The 25607-nt window shown below is 50.4% G+C and overlaps 2 protein-coding genes and 1 pseudogene across 2 annotated transcripts; 2 read left to right on the forward strand and 1 right to left on the reverse strand.

Annotated features, from left to right (window-relative positions):
- Positions 1-14646: 14646 nt before the first annotated feature.
- LOC135969169 (uncharacterized protein CXorf49-like) lies at positions 14647-16950 on the reverse strand. Its single transcript, XM_065538125.1, has 4 exons — positions 16300-16950; positions 15503-15533; positions 14902-14943; positions 14647-14781 (listed from the first exon to the last, which is right to left on the reverse strand). The coding sequence occupies exons 1-3, from the start codon at positions 16534-16536 to the stop codon at positions 14903-14905; spliced, it is 309 nt and encodes a 102-aa protein (XP_065394197.1). The 5' UTR covers positions 16537-16950; the 3' UTR covers positions 14647-14781; position 14902.
- Positions 16951-17150: 200 nt separating this feature from the next.
- On the forward strand, positions 17151-21053 carry LOC135969162 (uncharacterized protein CXorf49). The gene is made up of 6 exons (XM_065538105.2): positions 17151-18530; positions 19106-19262; positions 19805-19881; positions 20167-20212; positions 20756-20797; positions 20904-21053. The coding sequence occupies exons 1-5, from the start codon at positions 17307-17309 to the stop codon at positions 20794-20796; spliced, it is 1545 nt and encodes a 514-aa protein (XP_065394177.1). The 5' UTR covers positions 17151-17306; the 3' UTR covers position 20797; positions 20904-21053.
- A 2162-nt stretch (positions 21054-23215) lies between these two features.
- The window catches only part of LOC102126125 (uncharacterized protein CXorf49-like), a 39271-nt pseudogene continuing 36879 nt past the window's right edge, over positions 23216-25607 (forward strand).

Below are 25607 nucleotides of genomic sequence, written 5' to 3' on the forward strand. Positions count from 1 at the left end.
CTATAAAACACTGATGAAAGAAGTTGAGGAAGCCACAGATAAATGGAAAGCTATCCAACGATTATGGATTGGAAGAATCAATATTGTTAAAATGTCCATACTACTCAAAGCAATCAACAGACTCACTGCAATCCCTATCAAAATTCCCATGCTATTTTTACACACATAGAAAAAGCAATCCTGAAATTCGCAGAGAACCACAAAAGACTCCAGTTACCCAAAGCAATCTTGAGCAAAAAGAACAAAGCTAGAGGAATCACAACCTGATCTCAAAATATAATATAAGCTAGAGTAATCAAAACAGCATGGTACTGGCATAAAAACAGACAACTGGAACAATATAATAGACTAGAAAAAATCCATGCACTTAGGGCTAAGTGATTTTCAACAAAGATGCTAAGAACACACAATGTGGAAAGGACTGTCTCTTCAATAAATGGTCTTGGGAAAACGGAGTATCCACATGCAGAAGAATAAAATGGGACCCTTGTCTCATATACAAAATCAAGGCAAAATGGACTCCGGATTTAATCGTAAGATCTGAAGCTGTAAAACTGCCAGAAGAAAACATAGGGAGAAACATCCATGGCATTGACCTGGGCAATAATTTTTCCTCTATGACCCCAAAAACATGAGCAACCAAAGGAAGAATAGAGAAATGGAATTACGTCAAACTGAAAAGCTTCTCCACAACAAAGGAAACGATCAACAGAGTGAAGAGGCAACCTACAGCATGGGAGAAAATATTCACAAACTATACATCCGATAGGGAGTTAATATCCAAAATACATAAGAAACTCAACTCAATAACAAGAATACAAATCACCTGATTTTAAAATGTGCAAAGGATCTGAATAGACATTTCTCCAAAGAAGACATACAAATGGCCAACAGTTGTATGAAAATGCTCAACATGACTTATCATCAGGGAAATGTCACAATGAGCTATCACTTCACACCTGGTAAAATGGCTATTATCAGAAAGATAAAAGAGAACAAGCGTTGACGAGGATGTGAAGAAAAGGGAACCCTCATACACTGTGGTGGGAATGGAAATTAGTACAGCCACTGTGCAAAACAGTATGGAGACTTCTCAAAACACTAAAAATAGAACTATCCAGCAATCCCACTACCGGGTATTTATCCAAAAGAGAGGAAATTGGTATACCAAAGGGATACCTACACCCCCATACTTATTGCAGCACTCAACACAGTAGCCAAGATATGAAATCAACCTAAGTGACCATCAGTGGATGAATGGATAAAGAAAATGTGGCATATATACACAGGGAATATGATTCAGCCACAAAAAGAATGAAATCCTTTCATTTGCAGCAACGTGGATGGACCCGGTGGTCATTATGTTAGGTGAAATAAGCCAGGCACAGAAAGACAAATACTGTACGTTCTCACTCATATGTGGGAGGTAAAAAAGTTGATCACATAGAGGTAGAGAATAGAGCGATAGATCGGAGAGGCTGGGAAGGATGTGTGGATTGGAGGACGAGGGGTTGGGAAGAAGAGAGGTTGGTTAATAGGTACAAACATATGGTTAAAAGGAAGGAATAAGTTCTAGGCCGGGTATGGTGGCTGATGCCTGTAATCCCAGCACTTTGAGAGGTCGAGGTGGGTAGATCGCATGAGCTCAGGAGTTCCAGACCAGCCTGGACAGTGTAGTGAAACCCAGTCTCTACAAAAAAAAGAAAAAAAACAAAAAACAAAAAAACAATTAGCCAGGTACGGTGGGACGTACCAGTCGTCCCAGCTACTCGGGAGGCTGAAGTGGAAGGACTGCTTAAGCCCAGGAGGTTGAGGCTGCAGTGACTTGTGATTGCACCGCTGCACTCCAGCTTGGGACAATAGAGTGAGACCCAGTCTCAAAAAATACAAAGACAGAATAAACTCTAATGTTCAACAGCAGAGTTGGATGACTACAGTTAACAGCAATGTATTGTATATTTCAAAATAGCCAGAAGAGAGGACTTGAAATGTTCCCAGTACATAGGAATGAAAAGTATTCCAGGTGATGGTTACCTCAGATATCCTGAATTGATCATTATACATTCTATGCACGTGACAGAATATCACATGTACACCATAAATATGTGCAAATATGTATCCATTAAAAATTTAAAAATATAAATAGTACTATCATTTGATTTGGTAATCTCACTACTGGATATATGGCCAAAGGAAATGAAATCAGTATGTTGAAAATATCTGCACTCGCATATTCATTGCAGCACTGTTCACAAGAGCCAAGATGTGAAATCAACCTAAGAGCCGATCAGATGGATGAATGGATAAAGCACATGTGTATATGTACACACGGTAGAATAGTATTGAGACTTAAAAAAAAAAAAAGAAATCCTGTCATTTGTGGCAACATGAGTGAATCTGTAATATATTATGTCGAGTGAAATAAGCCAGGCACAGCAAGACACATACTGTATGATCTCACTGGGATGTGGAATCTTAAAAAATCAAATTTTTTAGAAACAGAGAATAGAATGGTGGTTACCAGGGTCTGGGGCTGGGGAGGATTGGGGAGATCCTGGTAAGGATCTGGTAAGGATATTGATAAGGATACAAAACTTCATTTAGACAAGAAGTCTAAGTTCAAGAGATCTATTCTAAACATGGTGACTATAGTTAATAATAACAAATACTTGAAAATTGCTAAGAAGGTAGATAGATTTTAGGTGTTCTCAGCACAAAAGATGAAAGGTATGTGAGTTCATCCATATTGTAGTTAGCCTAATGTACCCATTGCACAATGTATACCTATTTCAAAACATCATGTTGTACACTATAAATGTATACAATTGTGTCAATAAAAATAAACAAAAATAAAATCCAAAGAAATGAAATAAATTCCATTTGTTCAATAAAACTGATCCGATACTGGTGAAGATGTGCAGAAACTGGAACCTTTGTGCACTGTTGGTGGGAATGTAAAATGGCACATCTGCTGTGGAATAGGGTATGGCGGTTACTCAGAAAACTAAAAATAGAATTACCATATGATCCAGTAATTCCATTCTGTGTCTATAGCCAAAAGAATAGAAATCAGAGTCTCAGAGTGATGTCTGTACACCCCTGCTCATAGCAGCATTATTCATGAGAGCCAAGAGATGGAAGCAACCCAAGTGTCCACGGATGGATGAATACAGAAACTAAATATGGTCCGTTATTATTTGGCCCTTACAATGAATTATGATTTTGCCCATAAAAGGATGGAATTCTGATAAATGCTACAATGTGGATAAAACTTTAGGACATTATGCTATATAATGAGTCAGTCACAAAAGGACAAATACTACATGATTCCACCTGTATAAGGGATCTAATATTTCCAAACTCAGAAACAGAAGGTAGAATGGTGGTTTCCAGAGGCTGGGGGGCAGGGGAAAACAAGGAATTGTTTAACGGGTATACATTTCAGTTTTGCAGTTGAAGACATTCTGGAGATCGGCAGCACAGAAATGCGAATATATTTAACACTACCGAACTGAACACTGAGAAACGCTTAAGATGGTAAATTCTGTGTTCTGTGTGTTTTAACATAACTCAATAGAAAAGTGGTGTAATTTCTATCTCTGGAACGGGCCCTGGAAAAAAATATCGAAACTATGATGACTCCCATAGGTACTTTTTCAACCCAGAGCCAGACCTTTGTCCACTCAGCATCTCCACTTGGATACCTAACACACATCTCAGATTTAAACATCCGAAACCAAACTCCTGACATTAAACACAAGAAGCAAGAAATATGAACATATTTTCTGATTCCACTACTATAAAAGTACGTAACAGTCAACACCAAACCATATTATTAGTATTTCTTGAATTTAACTTTTATTTTAAATTCAGGGGTACATGTACAGGTTTGTTACATAGGTAAACTTGTGTCATGGGGGTTTCTTGTAGAAATTATTTCGTCACCCAGTGATTAAGCCTAGTACCCATTCGTTATTTTCCTGGTCCTCTCCCTCCTCCCACCCTCTACTGTCTGATAGGCTCCGGTGTGTGTTGTTCCCCTCTTTGTGTCCCTGTGTTCTCGTCATTTAGCTCCCACTTATAAGTGGGAACATGCGGTACTTGGTTTTCTGTTCCTGCATTAGTTTGCTGAGGATAATGGCCTCCAGATCCAGCCACGTTCCTGCAAAGGACCTATCCTCATTCTTTTTATAGCTGCATAATATTCCACAGTGTATATGTACCACATTTTCTTTATCCAGTCTACCATTGCTGGGCATTTAGCTTGACTGCCATGCCTTTGCTATTGTGAATAGTGCTGCAATGAACATACACGTGCACGTGTCTTGATAATAGAATGATTTACATTCCTTTGGGTATATGCCCAGTAATGAGATTGCTGGGCCGAATGGTACTTCTGTCTTTAGGTCTTCGAGGAATCACCACACTGTCTTCCACGATGGTTGAACTAATTTACACTCTCACCAACAGTGCATAAGTGTTCCAGTGTTCCTTTTTTCTCTGCAACCTCGCCAGTATCCGTTATTTTTTCACTTTGTAATAATAGCCATTCTGACTGGCGTGAGAGGGTATCTCACTGTGGTTTTGATTTGCATTTCTCTAATGGTCAGTGATGTTGAGCTTTCTTTCATGGGATTGTTGGCCGCATCTATGTCTTCTTTTGAAAAGTGTCTGTTCATGTCCTCTGTCCACTTTTTAATGGGGTTGCTTGGTATTTTTCTTGCTGGATATTAGACTTTGTCAGATCCATAGTTTGCAAAAATTTTCTCCCATTCTGTAGGTTGTCTGTTCACTCTGTTGACAGTTTCCTTTAGTGTGTAGAAGCTCTTTAGCTTAATTAGACCCCATTTGTCAAGTTTTGCTTTTGTTGTAATTGCTCTTGGTGTCTTCGTCAGGAAATCTTTGCTCGTTCCTACGTCCAGAATGTGATTGCCTAGGTTGTCTTCCAGGGTTTTTCTATTTTGGGGTTTTACCTTTAAGTTTTTAATCCATGTTGAGTTAATTTTTGTATACGGCGTGATATAGTTTGGCTGTATCCCCACCCAAATCTCCTCTTGAATTGTAGCTCCCATAATCCCCACGTGTTGTGGGAGGGATCCGGTGGGAGGTAATTGAATCATGGGGGCGGACTTTTCCCGTGCTGTTCTCCTGATAGCGAGTAAGTTTCACGAGATCTCATGGTTTTACAAAGGGCAGTTCCCCTGCACATGCTGTCTTTCCTGCCGCTGTGGAACACACACCTCTGCTCTTCCTTCGCCTTCTGCCACGATTGTGAGGCCTCCCAAGGCATGTGGAACTGTGAGTCCATTAAACTTCTTCTCTTTATAGATTACCCAGTCTCAGGTATGTCTTTATTAGCAGCAAGAGAACTGACTAGTACCTGGTGTAAGAAAGGGGTCCAGTTGCAATCTTCCGTGTATGGCTAGCCAGTTATCACAGCACCCTTTGCTGAATAGAGAATACTTTCCCCATTGCTTGCTTTTGTCAGGTTTGTCAAATATCAGATAGTTGTAGGTGTGCGGCCTTATTTCTGGGTTCTCTATTCTGTTCCATTGGACTCCGTGTCTGCTTTTGTACCAGTACCATGCTGTTTTGGTTACTGTGGGCCCGTGGTATATTTTGAAGTCGGGTAGCATGATGCTTCCAGCTTTGTTCTTTTTCACTTAGGACTGCCTTGGCCATCCAGGCTCTTTTTCAGTTCCATATGAATTTTAAAATAGTTTTTCTAGTTCTGTGAAGAATGTCAATGATAACTTACTAGGAATCGCACTGAATCTGCAAATTGCTTTGGGCAGTATGGCCACTTTAATAATATTGATCTTCCTATCCATGAGCATGAATGTTTTTCCATTTGTTTGTGACATGTCTGATTTCCTTGAACAGTGTTTTGTAGTTCTTCTTGCAGAGACCTTTCACCTCCCTGGTGTGGAGTATTCCTGGGTATCTTTGTGTGTGTGTGTGTGTGTGTGTGTGTGTGTGTGGCAATTATGAATGGGACTGTGTTCCTGATTTGGCTTTCCGCTTGACTGTTGTTGGCATATAGGAATGTTAGCGATTTTTCACATTGATTTGGTATCCTGAGACTTTGCTGAAGTTGTTGATCAGCTTAAGGAGCTTTGGGGGCTGAGACTGTGGGGTCTTCTAGATTTAGGAACATGTCGTCTGCAAGCATACTGTACTGTTAAAAGAATGTAATATAGGACGTGGGACCAAAAATTATAGAGAAAACTGAGGAAAGAATGATCACAAAAGTAAATGTGTCGGTTTCCTCTTGAAGGAGGAATGAGGCTGAGATGAGGCAGAGACACCCCAGGAGCTTTGGGGAATGCTGGCGGTGTTCTCCTCTGTGACATGGCGGCGTTTCTGTAGAGGTGCCCTTGATGATCACTATTAAACAACACACACATATTGTGACGTTCTCTCTGTGTACGTTGCATTTCAACATAAAGAGGGTCAAACTTGCTAATAACAAATAACATGCATTTGTAGTTAAATACTTCTCACAATCCACAGACCTGAAAATGACTGATTAGTTTTCTGTACGTGTAGTTTTCCAGTTTTAAGAATGTCCTACAAATGGAATCACACATTACGTAGCGTTTCATATTTGGTGTCTTCAGCACAATGAAATACATATAAGACCTGTAGAACTGCAGTGTACTCTTTCTTGACCTCAGTATTCAATACGTGTTTTCATCACTTCACAACAGTTCATTCACAGTCGACTGGTTTTCTAAACTTGAATATGTATAGTCTGCTTTATAAATATCATGTGATATTTAACGTTACGTAATTTGTTATATCTTGGTAATGGACTTTTCTTAAAAACAGATAGTATACCTAAGAATACCCAGTACACTTCCACTGTGGAAAAAAAAAAGGAATTCCATCATATGAAAATACCACAATTAACTGACACAAACTATGAAGGTAAAAATTTGTGTTGTTTCCCCTTAGTGTTGTTGCCTTAATTTCTTTACCTCAGGTCCTAGGTCCTCCACCCCTGAGAATAAGTGGATGGGGAGGTGACAAATCTCCCGTGAGAAAAACGTAGCAAGTGCATGGGGTTCCAGCACAAAATCACAAATTCTGAATGAAAACTTACCACCCAAATATAAAATATTTACCAAAACATCAAAATTAATATCACCATTATGTAAGCATCATTCCTATGATGTTCGGTGAAATCTATGAGAATTTGAAATCAAGCTATCACTATCAATAAACTGATACTAGTACTCGCAAGGAGATCTGCTATAAATAGAGAAAATAAAATGTTGGTTATCCTTCTGGTTATAAAATACTTACCTGTTAAAGCAAGGTTACTTCCCTTAGCACTGGTTTTTCTCGGCTTATGGTGGCAAGCACCACACAGAAAGAAAACATCACAATCTATGCGCACAGTTTAATACATGATTATCAAGTGCATCTGTATGGAAACGTTCCCCTAGGTCCCAGAGGAGAACACCGCCAGCATCCCCCAAAGCCTCCTGGGGTGGCCCTGCCTGAGCTCAGCCCCACTCCTACTGCAAGGGGTAACCAACATCCTGACTTTTCTGATTGTCCTTTCCTTGCTCTTCTCTATGGTTTTATACCCTAAGTACGCATTCTTCAACAAGGTAGGTTAGTGTTGCCTGTCATTTGAAGTTATAGGAATGGACTCATTAAACATGTCCGTGTTGTCCCTTGCTTCTTTCACTCGATGTTATGTTTGTAAGATTCGCGCCTATTATTCCATGGAGGAGTACCTTGTACTTTGTGGTTTTCCGTTGCTGAGATAGTATTCCATTGTATAAACATACCGCAACGTATTCATTCCATCCCATGAAAGTTGCGATTTTCACGGTTTCCCATGTTTGGAACTGGATGATCACAAAAATACTACTCCTAAACCCTTGTCGGCACAAGTAAAGGAGTCCTGAGAGGGACGTGTAGGCTGCTAAAAGCATATATTTAAAAGAGGATCACAGACAATTAATGAGAAAATGTTCAAAAAAGAAGCCCAACATAAGACCAAGGAAAGTAGAAGGAAGTCATCAAGGTAAAAGCAAAAATCAGTGAAAGCGGAAAGAAGCGTAAGAATCACAAAACCAGAAGTTGGGTGTTTGGAAGAGGAATGAAATTGGTACAACTCTTGTGAGACTGGTCAAGAAAACGAGGGAGAAGGGCACCGCTATCAGGAAAGAAAAGGGAGAGATAACCACAAATGATGTTACGTCCGTTCTCGTGTTGCTATATCGAAATACCCAAGACCGAGTCATTTATAAAGAGAAGAGCTCATGGTCCTGCAGGCTGTATGGGAAGCGTAGCGGCTTCTGCTCCTGGGAGGACTCAGGAAGCTTGCAATCATGGCGGAAGGTGAAACAGAAGCAGGTACATGTTACATGGTAGGAGCAGGAGTAAGAAAGAGAAGGGAGAGGTGTCACACACTTTTAATCGACCAGACTCATGAGAACTCGCAACCATGAGGACAGTACCAAGTGGATGCTCCTAAACCATTCCTGAGAAATCCAGCCCCATGATCCAGTCACCTCCGACCAGGCCCCACCTCCAACATTAGAAGTCACAGTTTGACATGAGACTTGCTGGGGACACAGATCCAAATCACATGATATGCAGACATCCAAAAGATAGAAAGAGGATATTGTGGGGGAACTGGATATTCACACAGAGTGCCCATGCAGTAACAGCACATAGCTAATTAAATACAAAGAGAAGATGGCACTTTCACAATGGAGTAATCTGGAAAAACGCCCTGGCCACATGGTCAAGATGAACATCACCAGTCATAAGAGAAGCCTACATGGAGAATCTGCTGATGTCATGCACCGAGAGGGACAGCACGTCTGCTATGCAGTAGCCTTGCCAAAAATGTTAAACCTACCTGAATCTAATCACAAGGAAGCCATTCGACAAACCCAAGTTCAAGGGCTTCCTGACAACAGTTGCGGTGATTCAAAGCACACTTTAAACATTACTCTAAAGCACACTTTAAAGGACACTGAAGTGAGTTGAACAGGCCGGGAACCATGGCTCACGCCTGTAATCCCAACACTTTGGGAGACCTAGGTGGGTGGATGGCTTGAGCTCAGGAGTTCCAGACCAGTCTGGACAACACGGTGAAAACTCGTCTCTACAAAAAATATGTTAAAAATTAGCCGGGCATGGTGGCACTCACCTGTAGTCCAAGCTACTCAGGAGGCTGAGGCAGGAGGATGGCTTGAGCCTGGAGGTCAAGGCTGCACTTAGCCGGGTTCGCGACCCTGCAAGCCAGCCTGGGCGACAGAGGGAGATTCTGTCTCAAAAGGGACTTGACTACTAAATGCAAAGCATGATGTTTGGTTGGAAAGAGAATTTTGTTAGAAAGCAGCTATGAGGGATACTGTGGGACCATGGGGACAATCGAAAATGTTTCATGTGATCATACAGTAGAAAATTGTGTGGTCTCAATGTTACATTTCCTGAGTGTCATGATGTCATTAAGGTTTTGTGGGAGACCATGCTTTCTCGTGGGCGATACATGCTGCAGTATTTACGGATGATGGATCTAAATGATTCAAATGGATCTCAAATGATATCACAAGAGAATTTAAAAAAATACAAGCACGCGCACACACTCAGAAAAAGACAGGGGTGCGGGATGGGGGGAGGGATGAAGCAAATATTAGAAAATGGTAACTAATGGAGGATCCAGTAGAAGAATATATGTATGGGTGCTCCTTTGGCTTTCTGTGCAACCCCTCTGTGGCTTCCTAATTTTAACAAATGCCGTCTGAGATGAATGGGGATATTCTGGACCATTTTATTCCAGTCAGTTTGAAAACAAAGCAAAACGTAACCAGTGGCTAGGAAACAAAATCTGCCAAAACTAACACAAGAAGGAACAGCCAACCTGAACCATTCCAGAATCATTACAGAAAGATATCGGTAGTCAAAGGCTTTCCACTAATAAACTCCAGGATTCCCCACCACATTCTGAAAAACATCCCGGGAATACGTATCTTCCATTTGACACAAACTCATGCAGAAGACTGAAAGGGTCCTCCACTCACTGTATGAGCTTGGCATAACCTCGATACCAAATCCTGCAAGGACACCTAGAGAAACATTGCAGATCAACCACAGGCTCATGACATAGAAGTAAAAATCAGAACCAGAATCTTAGCACACGGAAGCCTACAGGATACAAAAAGGAAAATACCTATTATGGCATGACTAATATCGGCTTCATCCCAGAAATACGAACTTAATTTCCCTTCAGAAAATACAGTGGTACAATTCTCCACATTAACAGATTTGGGAAGAGAAACATGCTCTTCGTAGTCACAAAAGGTATTGACTAAATGTCAGTTTCCATTCGAGATGTATTGCTGACAATTTTTTTTTTCTTTTTCTTTTCTTTTTTTTTTTTTTTTTGAGACGGGGTCTCGCTCTGTCGCCCAGGCTGGAGTGCAGTGGCGCGATCTCGGCTCACTGCAAGCTCCGCCTCCTGGGTTCATGCCATTCTCCTGCCTCAGCCTTCCCAGTAACTGGGACTACAGGCGCCCGCCACCACGCCCGGCTAATTTTTTCGTATTTTTAGTAGAGACAGGGTTTCACCATGTTAGCCAGGTTGTTCTCGATCTCCTGACCTCGTCATCTGCCTGCCTCGGCCTCCCAAAGTGCTGGGATTACAGGCATGAGCCATCGCGCCTGGCCGACAATTTTTTTTTTTCTAAAAAGTCAGGACTATTGGGCTATAACTTACTCAGAGTTCTATGAGATCTTGTAAATGCATACGGCTGTAAAAACACCAGCACAATATATACAGATACAGAGCATCGGCATCCCCCCCAGGTTCCCTCACGCCCTCTTGTAGTGAACTCCTCGTCTTAACCCTCAGACCCCGGCAACCATCTATCTGTTTTCTGTTCCTAGAATTTTGCCTTTTCCAGAATGTCATATTAATGGAATCACATGGTACGTGGCATGTGCATTTGCCATCTTTCAGAGAAACGGACTCTGACCGCAATTCTCTAAAGGTGCAATGTACAGTTTCATGACCTGGGTAGTAGTTACCTGGCTTGATCACCTTATAACTGTCAAATGGCCGGCTTCTGAGTTGTCTCCGTGTGTGTGTGTGTGTGCGCGCGCGTGCGCCCGTGCGCACCTGCGTGTGAGAGAGTGTATGTGTGTGTGGGGGGGTTATTGTTTCAAAAATGTAATTTTACATGTAACTGCCTCTAACTTTTATATCTTGATGATGGGTATTAATTGGCAATTATTAATGCTTTAAGAGAAAGTGACTGATTATTGGAAAAGTCAGCAGACTCATTTCCTCTGCAGTGTGCAAAGTGGGAAGTAGTGATCGGGTTGGGGCAAACAGGAGGGCTCCAAAACCCTGCCAACCTCCTGTTCCTCGCTCTGCATGGTAGTGACCTGGACTTCAACACTGCACAACCACATGGGCGCCATTCACGCTGGATCACGAGAACAGGGCACCCTGGAATGCCACAGATAGGGTTTGCACGGCCACCCTGGCGGCCACAGCCTACACGGCCGTACCTGGCAAACACAAGTGTTGGCCTCATCCTTCGAGGAAAGGGATGATGAGAAAATCTCTAGGGGAAAAGGAGGAGTTCTTGGCCTGGAGGCTGAGGACAGATGTGCATGAGGTTGTCCGAGTTCACCCAGGAGTGTGTTCCAGGCGGGCTAAAGTTCATGGCTGTTACTCACCATGACCACCATGATCCTATGATTGCCATCTCACGTCCCCGTGTGCGGTGCCCTGGGCCTCCGCCACACCCTGGAAGGCCACCCTTGGGGACTGTGGCTGGCGGGCGCGCTAGGAGACTTGCACACCTTCGGCCCTAGCTGGAGTCTGAAGAGGAGACGCTCTTTTCTGCCAACAGGGTAAGAAGTCTCATGTGGAAACGTACCTGTGGCAGCTCTAGCACCGGGTGTAGTTGGGATTCTGCTCAGGGCTCCGCCACTGTGGCTGCATCAAGGGCAGGCACGCAGCTCGCCAGACCTCCAGAGCTCATCTGAGCTGAGTGGCAGGACAAGGCAGGAGGGGATCTAAGGCTCTCCAGGCCAGACCCCACATTCCTCTTGGTGGGAGAGGAGGCTTGAGGGAAAAGCAAAAGGGGGTCACTGAATGAGTGGAGGTGCTCGACCTCCTCCTCTCCAGTGGGGCCCAGGTGGATTCCTCTAATCCGAGGAGCCTCGGATTCTGCACTTACATCCCCTAGAACCAGAAGACTCCGCCCGACCATGCGGTGTACCATGGGCCTAGGGTGTACATGTTACAGCTCCATTATTGTGCAGAAGGTGGTCTGAATATGGAACCGAGGTGGTGTGCTGGGAGGCGGGACTGGCAAAAGCCAGCCACTGAGGGATGGATTCACGCCTTCCACGACTCCATCCAGGGGCTTCTCCCCTTCCACACCATGTCGACCATGGCCCATGCCCCCTGGGGCAGTGACCGTGCTGGAGTTCTGCCCCCACCAGAACCTGCCTAGATGTCTCCGGTGGCAAAAACCCAAGCTGGAGAGCCCCTGACACATGTCTTCCCCCAGACACCAGCCCACTGTGTTATCCCCCCCAAGAAACCACCCCGTGTCAGGGTCAAAGCCTTGGCCTCAGGAGTCAAGCCCATCCTCTCCGGTGAGGGGTTAGATTCGGATGGGGTAGGTCCCCACCAGCGTTGGCTTCCAAGTCTGAGGTCTGTGATTGACCCACCAAGTGCGTGGTGGTCCCCCTCGCTGAGCTCACACCATGAGCCTGGCAGGGAGACACCGTGAGGGTAGGGGGGAAGGCAGATACCGAGCCCAACCAGCTGTCCCAGGGCAGTCCCTCTTTCCCACTTTCCACCCTCTCTGTGCGTATCTTGCCCGTGTCTTGGTTAGCGGGCGTTGTGGCGCCCTCCCACAGGAGCTCCCCACTTCCTAGATGAGGCACCAACCAGCAACTCTGAGGTATTATCACTGCACCCACACACGGGAGTGCTGAGACATCCCATCCATCCCGCGGAGGATCGGGAGCCTACTGTGGCACCTCCAGCATTCTGAGAGCCCCGACACCCGTCCCTGTGTTTGGAGACGTCCCCTTCGTCCCACTCCACGCCCTCCTAGGTGTGAGAATTGAACAACACCTCTTGGGAAAGGTAAATCCCAGCCCTGCTATTGGGAATTCGATCCTTCACAGATCCCTCACCAGTGTTTCCACTCCATGAATCAGTCCATTCTCGCTCAAGGGAGAGCACCCACAGTTAATTTGATTCCCAAGCAGGTGCTAGCAGGGGCATACTCACACGCGGGCATGCACACACGCGCACACACACACACACACACACACACGCTAACCTTGAATGGTATCTGCATTTCTATTCTTTTCGTCTGTTTGCAACACGCAGTCTCTTGGCAATGGGAGCAGGCAGAACCTACACACACCTCCTCAATGGAACTAGAATCTGTGCCCGAATCTGGGGCCTGCCCAGCCCAGCATGCCGGCTGAAGGAACGAGGTGATCTCAACTGTCAGGGAGGGTGAAGGCAGAAGAGAGAGCTCGAGGAAATCTCGTGTGACCTCAGGAGGCAGTCTGGAAGACTGACCAGGGACACGAAAATACTACGTCCACAAAAACCTGCAGCCTTGGGGGTGGGGAAATGGTATTTCACAGGGACCATCGAAGACCAGCCAGGCCTAGCATCCACACTTGCCCTGGAAAGCAGCTGGCCATTTTCAAATCAAGGGTATGGAGCTCACCGGCTGCAGAAGGAGCTGCTGGCCACCTATAGAACAACAAGGATATGGAAGCCACCTTCTGTGTAGGTGCCTGCGAGCAGTTTCCACCAGGTTGGTCCACAGGCGCTGGAACAGACTCAGTGCCCCCACCTCCAACCAAGAGACTATCTTGCCCTTTTCTTCCGCACTCCATGGACCTTCCCTTTGACTCAGCCACCCACTGGGATGTGGCTTCTGCCTCCACATGGCTGCTGAAAGTCAAGAGGGAGACCTAACGGGATTTGGTAACTGAGGTTCAAAGGTGAGGACTAAGATGAACCGAGAATGTCACGCAGGTTACTGACCCAGATGACCTGACCGTGTGCATGGTGGCACTGGAGGGAAATAATGGCTCCAGAAAGAGGACTGGGCTCCGTCGTGTTCCTCAACAGCACGGAAACCACCATGCAGGAAAGGCCACCGGCGTCAAGCCCCGAGGGAGAGCAAGGACGCTCATGATGGAAAGGACGGTGACAGGACAAACAGGGACGGTGAACTGCAGGAGGAAAGGTGAGATAGACAGGGGTTCTCAAAGGAGGCCAGCAGTTCCTGCTGAAGGGGAGAGAGAATAGCACTGAAGAAGGGGACCTGAGAGACCCCAAAGTGGGAGGAGAAGAGGAGGGACCAAGAGCAAGGCGTGTAGGAGAAAGGCAGGAAATGCCGCTGTGGCTGGGCAGGGTCCCCACAGCACCTAGACCCAGGGCACTATGGTGAGCCCGAGTGCAGGGCTGCTGCTCAGAGGCCGGCCCAGACGCTCTGCAGGGAGAGGGCCCACCACAGAGCGCCAGGGGAACTGTTCTCCCAGCGCAAGGGAACAGAGCAACACCCGGCACACCCCAGCACTCCCAACAATCACAGAGAGGGCAGACCACAGACCGCAGAATATGAGAACGACTTTATTTCAAACTGCTTTGAACTGCCTTGGGAAGTGTGCAAATGCAGTGGAAGAGCAGAAGCCCTGGCTAAGGAGGATAAGGAGGAAACTCGCTTGGCTGCAGCCCCGGATGCTGGCTCCAACCTGTGAAACAGAGCAGGCTCAGGGACGGGCCCCCAGCCAGGGCCAGCCCAGCCAGGGCCCGCACACAGCCCTCCTAAGCTGCCGGACTGTGGGAAGGGGCACCGTATGTGCAACACTCACTTCAAAGGTCCTGGAACTTGTCACTGAAGAACTGCATGGCCGCTGAAACAGAGAGGCAGAACCGGGCACTCCAGACCCAGGGAAACAGAAATCCACCCCCTGTCCCCGTGGGGAATCACCTAGCCCTGCAACCAGAAGCCCCTCCAGCCCTGGTACTGACTCACCCACCCGTCACCTGAATTAAATGTGGAAATGCCTTCTAAGCGGGAAAGTGGTTCTCAGGTGCTGGGCCATCCCAGAACCGTTCATTCAGAACGTGTTTCAAAGACAGATAAGCCAGCCAGCAAGCAAAAACCGTACAAGCCGTATCAGGCAGCAGTTAAAGGGAAAACACATGTGGTATCTCTAACTCTCCTAAGAGAAGGAGAGTTCTGGGACTCGTGGACTAAGAGTACACGGAGTTCAGACGACACACTGCTGTCTGTGCACACCCCTAGCTGGAAAGGCACAGAAGGCTCCAGGGCCGGGCTTTCCTTCGTTCTCTTCCCCAAAGGAAAGTCAGTCCCAGTGACGCCGCCTGTACCTACAGCCCACCCCCGCCCCCCATGCCTGCAGAAAGACACCGCTGTCCATCCCTGCCCCAGCCAGGGCTCCATCATACCTAGTTGCTGTGTAAGGTCCTCAATTGCCCTCTGCAGCCGGATGCACCAGACCGGCAGACACCGGAGGAAGAGAAACGGTTAGTCAGTTCTGGCCTCCTCTCTCCTCGTCTTCCCTGTCTCCCTCAGCCCTGAGGGCCCCCATAGCCTGCAGCCCAGTGGCGAGGTGGGTTGGCATGAAACCCTCAATGTAAAAGAGGCACCCTCTCTCTGTGGGGTGCAGAAGATGGTGATGGGGCACGGTGGGGGGCACACAGAAATCAGTTTAACCTGGACACGGATCCCACTGTCTAACATGGACCTCTATTTCTAGGAGCCACACGAAGCATTACCCGAGGACAACCCTGGGCTCCCGGGGGCCGGCGGAGGCCTGCTGCCATTCTCCAGGGCTGGGGCCTCTCCCACTGGGACCGACCTCCAGGTCCTCCCAGTTGTCAGCCGACCCTTCGGCAGCGGCGCCTTCTGGGGACGGCTGTCCTTGGACGCTGGGCGGCGGCACGATGGCGGCTGGTTCGTCAGCCAGGTAGGACGAGTAGTCCACAACGTCCCCTTGGTCGTCAACGGGGGTGCCAGGCCGGCCTTCCCGGCCCCAGAGCACCACCTTTCCCTGCTCTATCAATTCGCTCTCAGACTCGAAGCTGAAAACCTTGGGATCTGTGAACCCGCTCTGGCCCTCGAGGCTGCCTGGTGCCCCCAAATCAAGGCCATGGCCCTGGCCCCGTGGGGCTCTGGGGCTGGCCATGCAGGAGCCAGCCTGCTCGCCACCCTCCAGGTCGAAACCAGCCCCACAAACGGATACCTTGTCGGGGGAGCTCATGGCGCCAGTCCGGGCAGCCTGGGCTGTGGGGAGACGGTCGTCCTGGTAACGGCGGAAGGGGAGAGCCGAGTCCAGCCAAGCCCAGCGGACTGGGCCACGCAACAGGAACAGTGAGGCCTTCGGGACACCGCTACCCTCATCCCAGGCGGAAGTAGGAGATGTCCCCAACAGCCCGTGGCTTCTGCACGGGCACTTGACGCCAGTGCCGCGACTTCTCATTGGTCCCCCTCTACCAACCAGCGTGCCCTTTGTTGGTAGAGGCCTCTGGGCTTTAACCAATCGGAACACGGACTCTTGGTTTGCCCCATGCCGGTCATTTGACTGGGTGTCTGCCCTCTGGTCTTGTCTTGGGGCCAGGGTGCACCGGAGCTCTCGATCCACCTCCTTCTTGCTCTCCTGCCGCCTCTGGCCAGGAACCTACTTTGCAATGAGACCTCCTCTGTGCACCGGGTGCTTTGCGTGCAGCACAACGTTTACTCTCCCAAGCTGATGAGCTGGGGGAAGCTCTCCCCTTAATCCCCACCTTACAGATGGGTCACTGGGGCTCAGAGATGTGGCTCTCCTTGGAAAGTAGGTGCCCGGCCAGAGGTGGAAGGACAGAAAGAAAGAGGCGATCAAGAGCTACAGTGCCCCCTGGCCCCAAGACCCAAGCAGAGTGCAGCCACCCAGTCAAATGACGGGCGTCGAGGCAAACCAAGAGCCTGTGTCCCGATTGGTTAAAGCTCAGGCACCTCGCCCCACAAAGGGCCCGCTGGTTGGCAGACGGGGACCAATGAGAAGGCTCGGTGCTGGCGTCAAGGGCACGAGGAAGCCACTGGCTGCCGGGGACATCTGGTACTTCCGCCTGGGGTGAGGGTGGCGGTGTCCCGAAAGCCTCACTGTTTCTGTCGCGTGGCCTGCTCAGCTGGGCTTGGCTGGGCTCAGCTCTCTCCTCCAGCCGTTACCAGGACGACCATCTCCCCACAGCCGAGGCTGCCGGGACTGCCGCCATGAGCTCCCCCGACAAGGTATCCGTTTGTGGGGCCGGTTTCGACCTGGAGGGTGGCGAGCAGGCTGGCTCCCACACGGCCAGCCCCAGAGCCCCAGGGGACTACAGCCACGGCCTCAATTTGGGGGTGCAGGGCAGCCGCGATGGCGACGGAGAGAGCGGGTTCACAGATCCGGAGGGCTTCAGCTTTGAGTCTGAGAGCGAACTGATAGAGCAAGGAAGGGTGGTGCTCTGGGGCCGGGAAGGACGGCCAGGCACCCCGATCGATGACCAAGGGGACGTTGTGGACTACTCATTCTACCTGGCTGAAGAACCAGCCGCCATCGTGCCGCCGCCCAGCGTCCAGGGACAGCCGTTCCTAGAAGGCGCCGCTGCCGAAGGGTCGGCTGACAGTTGGGCGGACCTGGAGGTGGGTCCCAGTGGGAGAGACGCGCTGGGCCCCAGCCCCGGAAAACGGCAGCAGGCCTCTGCCGACCGTCTCCAGCTCTGTGGTCCTGGGCCAGTGCAGGCCTGGAACAACCCGGAAAGGGGCTCGAAGAGCAGATGGAGCCTCCGCGTGGATCCCCAGCAGCCCTCTGCGAAAGGCCCCACCAGGATGTCTACCCACGACTCTGATTCCGCAGATGAGAGCAGCGGCTTACCACTGATGAGGGTGGGCATTCGCCGCAACAAAGGAAGCCAGGCCAAGCCCGGCAGCCCCAAGAAGGCAGCAGACACATCCAGACACGCAGGCTTCCACTGCAAGGAGAGTTACCGGCCCGTGCCGGGCCGTTTCCCGACCTCTGCTCCCCGCGGACTCACTCCAGTCGTGGAGAGGCCGGCTGTGGGAGAGCTGGAGGACTCTCCCCAGAAGAAAATGCAGAGCAGGGCCTGGGGAAAGGTGGAGGCCAGGCCCAGCTGCTCAGGAGCTGCCACTGCAGGGGCCCTGCCCCAGGGCCTTTCAAGGAGGAAGATGGCCCAGGGGAAGAAGTCCCCAGGAGGTGCCTCTCAACTGGCTCCGGGGAGAGCCTTTCCTGCCTGCGGAAAGAGACTCTCAGCCGCTCCCCCGGAGCCGGCCACCTTCCCGCCATTCTCCGGTGTGCAGCCACACGGGATGTCCAAGAAACCACAAAAGCCTAAGCACAGAGGCCCTGGGAAGAAACCTGCAGGAAGGAAGACCAGGGAGTCCCAGGTTGCGGCCAGAGAAGATAATGACCCAAATCGAGATGAGGTCCCAAAGGCCCAAGTAAGTAGGCCCTTCTCGCCCTCCTCTCCCTCTTTACCCTCCTCCCCCCACACCTCCTCTGTTCCAGCACACCCCTGTTCACCCATGTCCCCTCTGTCCCTTGCTCGAGGGTTGTCGTCGGGAGCCTAGGGACACTAGAATGCCCGATGGGGGTCTTCATCATAGGGGCACACGTTAAAGGGGGCACTTCTTGTGTGATGGCCATGCCTCCGGACACTGCAGGAGTCCTGCCTCCGCCCGCAGAGAGGAGCTGGGATGGAAGGCAGGGCTGGCAGCTGGTTTGGATCGGGTGATGCCTTAAAGTGTGGGCCGCAAAGCTGGGGTGTCTAGGATCATCAACTTCCTGATTCCTCCTTCCCTAGCTGTTGCCCGACCCACCTGGCAGGCGGCCCGGGCTCTATCTCAGTATCCCCAGTGTTTTCCCTGGCTGGGCTCTGCCTCCTGGCCTGGGGCTGACTGAGGGAGAAAGTGCTAATGAGATTAGGCTCCGGAGTCTCCACCTTACCACAACCCCTTCCCACATGTACTCACCGCCTGCCCCAACCGCCAGCCCGACTCAGAAATTTCTGTTTTAGCTTCCCACACACAGGCCAGGGCTGCCTCGCCTGTCCATGCGTCGTGGAGAACTCAGCAGCGGTGACCCCAACATCAGAGCTCCCCAAGTTCCGGGAACTTCAGAGCCCTCGGCCTACAGCCTGGGAGGCCTCCTGCCCAGACGACATGCACCCTCCGGTGAGTCTTGCGGGTTTGATAGGGGTGGAGGGGAGAGGGGTCGGGAGGGAAACCTCTGGCTCTGTCGCTTATGGGGGCTCAGCCTTGTTCCCACACTTCCCTGCCCACCCAGGCAGCTGTCCCATGGGAAACGGGGTGTCGACAGGGCTGGCTTTAAGCCACATCGTCCTCTCTGAGTGGGGTTTGTGTGGTGGGGGGCGATTTGGAGCAGTGCCCCAAACTCCAACTCTGGAAGGAGACTTTCGGCGGTACGGAGCCCTTTTCTGTTAAGTCCTGCTCAGCCACATTGGCCCTCCCAGGGCCTGGCTGTGGCTGCCGCGCTGCTGGAGTCCAACCCGGAGTCACAACGCTAGGGGACCACAGGTGCAGATGGGCTCACACTGGGGAACAGTGAAGACAGTCCCAGAGCGGGGTTGGAGTTGCTGGGCAGAGCAGGGGCAATGTGTTGCCAGCAGAGGGTGATGCTGCCTCACTTTAGACCCTGCTAGGCCTTTTCCACCTCACTGGGAGGCTTGGAAGCTGGATTTTGTGTTCTCTTTCAGGTGACCAGCAGCCGCCTGTCCATCCCCCAAGACCAGAAAGGCAGCAGCAGGCCCCGGGAGCCCAGGACTGTCCTCGGGTAATGCTTTGTGTGGCTCCTAGAAATAGAGGTCCACACTAGATGGTGGGATCCGTGTCCAGGTTAAACTGATTTCTGCGTCCGCCGCCCCCCCCCCCCGCCCCCACCGCCACACGTCTCCACCTTCTGCACCCCACGGAGAGAGGGTGCCTCCTTTCCATTGAGGGTTCTGTGCCAACCCACGTCGCCACTGGGCTGCAGGCTATGGGGGCTGCAGGGTGGCTGGGGAGAGAGGAGGCCAGAGTTGACTAACCATTTATCTTTCCCCGGTGTCTGCTGGTCTAGTGCATCTGGCTGCAGAGGGAAATTGATGAACTTACACAGCAGCTAGGTATGATGGAGCCCTGGCTGGGGCAGGGATGGACAGCGGTGTCTTTCTGCAGGTGTGGGGGGCGGGGGTGGGCTGTAGGTACAGGCAGCATCACTGCGACTGACTTTCCTCTGGGGAGGAGAATCAAGCCGACCTGGGCCTTCTGTGCCTTTTCAGCTAGGGGTGTGCACAGATAACAATGTGTCATCTGAACTCCGTGTACACTTTGTCCACGAGTCCCAGAACTCTCCTTCTCTTAGGACGGTTAGAGATACTGCCGGTGTTTCCCCTTTAACTACTGCCTGGTACCACTTGTCTGGTGTTTGCTGGCTGGCTTATCTGTCTTTGAAACATGTTCTGGACGGTACTGGGATGGCCCAGCACCTGAGAACCACTTTCCCGCTTAGAAGGCATTTCCACATTTAATCCAGGTGACGGGTGGGTGAGTCAGTACCAGGGCTGGTGGGGTTTCTGGTTGCAGGACTAGGAAGTTCCCCACCGGGGCATGGGATGGGTTTCTGTTTCCCTGGGTCTGGAGTGCCCGGTTCTGCCTCTCTGTTTCAGCGGCCATGCAGTTCCTCGCTGACAAGATCCAGGAGCTTTGAAGTGAGTGTTGCACACACCATGCCCCTTCCCACAATCCCGGTAGCTTAGGAGGGCTGTGGGCTGGCCCTGGCTGGGGGCCCGTCCCTGAGGCTGCTCTGTTTCACAGGTTGGAGCCAGCATCTTCCTACAAGACAAACAGCTGCCACCTTTGGAGCTCCGGAGCTGCCTGTTAAGCCAGGGCTTCCTCTCTTGCACCGCATTTGTCCCCTTCCCAACGCAGTTCAAAGCAATTTGAAATAAAGTTGTTCTCATATTCTGTGGCCTGTGGTCTGCCCTCTCTGCGATTGTTGGGAGTGTTGGGGGTTGCAGGGTGTTGCCCGGTTCATTGGCGCTTGAAGAACTGTTCCCCAGGGCCCTGCGGGACACCAGGGCCGGCCCCTGAGCAGCAGCCCTGCACTCGGGCTCACCATAGTGCCCTGGGTCTAGGTGCTGTGGGGGCCCTGCCCAGCCACAGCAGCATTTCCTGCCTTTCTCCTACACGCCTTGCTCATGGTCCCTCCTCTTCTCCTCCCACTTTGGGTTCTCACAGGTCCCCTTCTTCAGTGCTATTCTCCCTCCCCTTCAGCAGGAACTGATGGCCTCCTTCCAGAACCCCTGTCTCTCTCACCTTTCCTCCTGCGGTTCACTGTTTCTGTTCTGCCCTCTCACCATCCTTTCCATCGTGAGCATCGTTGCTCTCCCCCGTGGCTTGATGCCGGTGGCCTTTCCTGCATGGTTATTTCCATGCTGTTGAGGAATACGACGGAGCTCATCCTCCTCGCCGCCCCTCAGGGACCCAGTCCTCTTTCTTGAGCCGTTATGTCCCTCCGGTGCCACCATGCACAGGGTCAGGTCATCTGGGGCAAAAACCCGCTTGGCATCCTCAGTTCCTCTTAGCCCTCACCTTTGAACCTTAGTTACCAAATTCTGTCAGATCTCCTCCTTAGCTTCAGTAGCCAGGTGGAGACAGAAACCACATCCTGGTGGGAAGCTGAGCCAAAGGGAAGATACATGGAGTGCGGAAGAAAAGGGCAAGATAGTCTCTTGGTTGGAGGCAGGGGCACTGAGTCTGTTCTGGTGCCTGTGGGCCAACCTGGTGGAAACTGCCCGCCGGTAGCTACGCGGAAGGCGGCTTCCACTTCCTTGGTGTCCATTCGCAGCCAGCAGCCCCTTCTGCAGCCGGTGGGCTCCATACCATTGATTTGAAAATGGCCAGCTGGTTTCCTGGGCAAGTGTGGATGCTAGGCCTGGCTGCTCTTTGATGGTCCCTATGAAATACCATGTCACCACCCCCAAGGCCAACAGGTTTTTGTGGACATGATATTTCTGTGTCCCTGGTCAGTCTTCCCAACCACCTCTCGAGGCCACAGGAGGTTTCCTCAAGCTCCCTGTTCTGCCTTCATCCTCCATGACGGTTGGGATTGCCTCCTTCCTTCAGCCAGAATCCTGGGCTGGGCAGGTCCCAGCTTTGGGCACAGATTCCGATTCCAGTGAGGAGGTGTGTGTAGGTTCTGCCAGCTCCCATCGCCAAGAGACAGGGTGTTGAACAAAGACAGGACAAATACAGATACCATTCAAGGTTAGCGTGTGTATGTGTGTGTGCATGCACCTGCAAGCACCCGCTTGGGAATCAAATTAATCGGGGGTGCTCTCTGTTGAGGGAGAATGGGCTGATTTACGGAGTGGAAGAAGTGGTGAAGGATCCGTGAAGGATCGAATTCGCTAAAGCAGGGCTGGGATCTACCTTTCACAAGAGGTGTTCAATCTAACACCTAGGAGGTCGTGGAGTGGGACGAAGGGGACATCGCCAAACACAGGGACGGGTGTTGGGGCTCTCGGAATGCTGGAGGTGCCACAGTAGGCTGCTGATCCTCCGTGGGACAGATGGGATATCTCAGCACTCCCGTGTGTGGGTGCAGTGATAATACCTCAGAGTCGCTGGTTGGCGCCTCATCTAGGAAGTGGGGAGCTCCCATGGGAGGGTGCCATGACACCCGCTAACCAAGACATGGGCAGGACGCCCACAGAGAGGATGGAAAGCGGGTAGGAGGGACTGCCCTGGGACAGCTGGTCGGGCTCGGTATCTGCCTTCCACCATACTCCCTCTGTGTCTCCCTGTGGGCCCATGGTGTGAGCTCAGTGAGGGGGACCATCACGCACGTGGTGGGCCAATCACAGGCTTCAGACCTGAAAAGGAACGCTGGTGGGGGCCTGCCCCATCGGAATCCAACACCTCCCCTGAGAGGGTTGGCTTAATTCCTCGGGCCAAGGCTTTGACCCTGACACAGGTGGTTGTTTCTTGGGGGATAACACAGTGGGCTGGTGTCTGGGGGAAGACATGTGTCAGGGACTCTCCAGCTGGGGTTTTTGCCACCAGAGACATCTACGCAAGTTCTCGTAGGGGCGGAACTCCAGCCACGGTCACTGCCCCGGGGGGTAATGGGCCATGGTCGACAGGGTGTGGAAGGGGAGAAGCCCGTGGACGGAGTCGTGGAAGGCGTGAACCCATCCCCCGGTGGCTGGATTTGCCAGTCCCGCCTCTCAGCACACCACCTCGGTTCCATAGTCAGACCACTTCCCGCACAATAATGGAGCTGTAACGTCTACACCCCAGGCCATGGTCAGACGGAGCCTTCCCGTTCTAGGGGAAATAAGTGCAGAATCCGAGGCTCCTCGGATTAGAGGAATCCACCTGGGCCCCAGTGGAGAGGAGGAGGTCCAGCACTTCCCCTCATTCAGTGTCCCGCTTTGCCTTTTCCTTCAATCTCTCCCACCAAGAGGAATGTGGGGTCCGGCCTGGAGAGCCTTAGACCTCCTCCTGCACTGTCCTGCCACTCAGCTCAGACAGGCTCTGGAGGTCTGGCGAGCTGCCTGCCTGCTCTCCATGCAGCCACAGTGGCGGAGCCCTGAGCAGAATCCCACCTACACCCGGTGCCAGAGCTGCCACAGGTACATTTCCATATGAGACCTCTTACTCTGTTGGCAGAAAAGAGCGTCTCCTCCTCAGACCCCAGCTAGGGCCGAAGGTGTGCAAGTCTCCTAGCGCGCCCGCCAGCCACAGTCCCCAAGGGTGGCCTTCCAGGGTGTGGCGGAGGCCCAGGGCACCGCACACGGGGACGTGAGATGGCAGTCATAGGATCATGGTGGTCATGGTGAGTAACAGCCATGAACTTTAGCCCGCCTGGAACACACTCCTGGGTGAACTCGGACAACTTCACGCACATCTGTCCTCAGCCTCCAGGCCAAGAACTCCTCCTTTTCCCCACACATTTTCTCATTATCCTTTTCCTCAAAGGATGAGGCCAACAGTGTTTGCCAGGTACAGCCGCGTAAGCTGTGGCCGCCAGGGTGGCCGTGCAAACTCTATCTGTGGGATCCCAGGATGCCCCGTTCTCGTGATCCAGCGTGAACGGCACCCGTGTGGTTGTGTAATGTTGAAGTCCAGGTCACTACCATGCAGAGCAAGGAACGGAACGTTGGCAGGGTTTTGGAACCCTCCTGTTTGCCCCATCCCGATCACTACCTCCCCCTTTGCACACGCCAGAGGAAATCACTCTGCTGACTTTTCCAATAATCATTCACTTTCCTTTAAGTATTAATAATTGCCATTTAATAACCCTCACCGACATATAAAAGTTAGAAGCAGTTAAATGCAAAATTATATGTATGTTTGAAACATAATACACAGACACACACACATACACACTCTCTCTCTCACACATACACGCACGCACGCACACACACACACACACGAGGATAACTCAGAAGCCAGCCATTTGACAGGTATAAGGTGATCAAGCCAGGTAACTACTATCCAGGTCATGAAACTGTACATTGCACCTTTAGAGAATTGCGGTCTGAGTGTCTTTCTCTGAAGGAAGCCAAATACGCATGCTACGTGCTGTGTGATTCCATTTATATGACATTCTGGAAAAGGCAAAAATCTGGGAACAGAAAACAGATTGGTGGTTGCCAGGATCTGAGGGTTAAGACCCGGAGTTCACTACCAGAGGGCGTGAGGGAACCTGGGGGGGATGGCGATGCTCTGTATCTATATATAATGTGCTGGTGTTTCCATTGCTGTATGCATTTACAAAATCTCATAGACCTCTGAGTAAGTTATAGCCCAATAGTCCTAACTTTTTAGGAAAAACATAATGTCAGCAATACATCTCGAATGGATAATGACATCTTGAATGGATAATACCTTTTGTGACTACGAGGAGCGCGTTTCTCTCCCGGAATCTGTTAATGTGGAGAATTGTACCACTGTATTTTCTGAAGGGAAATTAAGTTAGTATTTCTGGGATGAAGCCGATATTACTCATGCCACATTAGGTATTTTCCTTTTCATATCCTGTAGGCTTCCGTGTGCTAAGATTCTGGTTCTGATTTTTACTTCTATGTCATGAGCCTGTGATTGATCTGCAATATTTCTCTAGGTGTCCTTGCAGGATTTGGTATCGAGGTTATGCCAAGCTCATACAGTGAGTGGAGGATTGTTCCTCCCTTTCAATTTCCTTTTCTTTTTTTCTTTCTTTCTTTCTTTCTTTTTTTTTTTTTTTTTTTGAGATGGAGTTTTGCTCTGTCGCCCAGGCTGGAATGCTGCAGTGGCACGATCTTGGCTCACTGCAAGCTCCGTCTCCCAGGTTCACGCCATTCTCCTGCCTCAGCCTCCCAAGTAGCTATGACTACAGGCGCCTGCCACCACATCCGGCTAATTTGTATGTGTGTGTGTGTGTGTGTGTGTGTGTGTGTGCATTTTTAGTAGAGACGGGATTTCACCGTGTTAGCCAGGACGGTCTCGATCTCCTGATCTCATGATCCACCC

The sequence above is a fragment of the Macaca fascicularis genome, chromosome X (genome assembly GCF_037993035.2).
Source record: "Macaca fascicularis isolate 582-1 chromosome X, T2T-MFA8v1.1".
NCBI classification, from domain to species: Eukaryota; Metazoa; Chordata; class Mammalia; order Primates; family Cercopithecidae; genus Macaca; species Macaca fascicularis.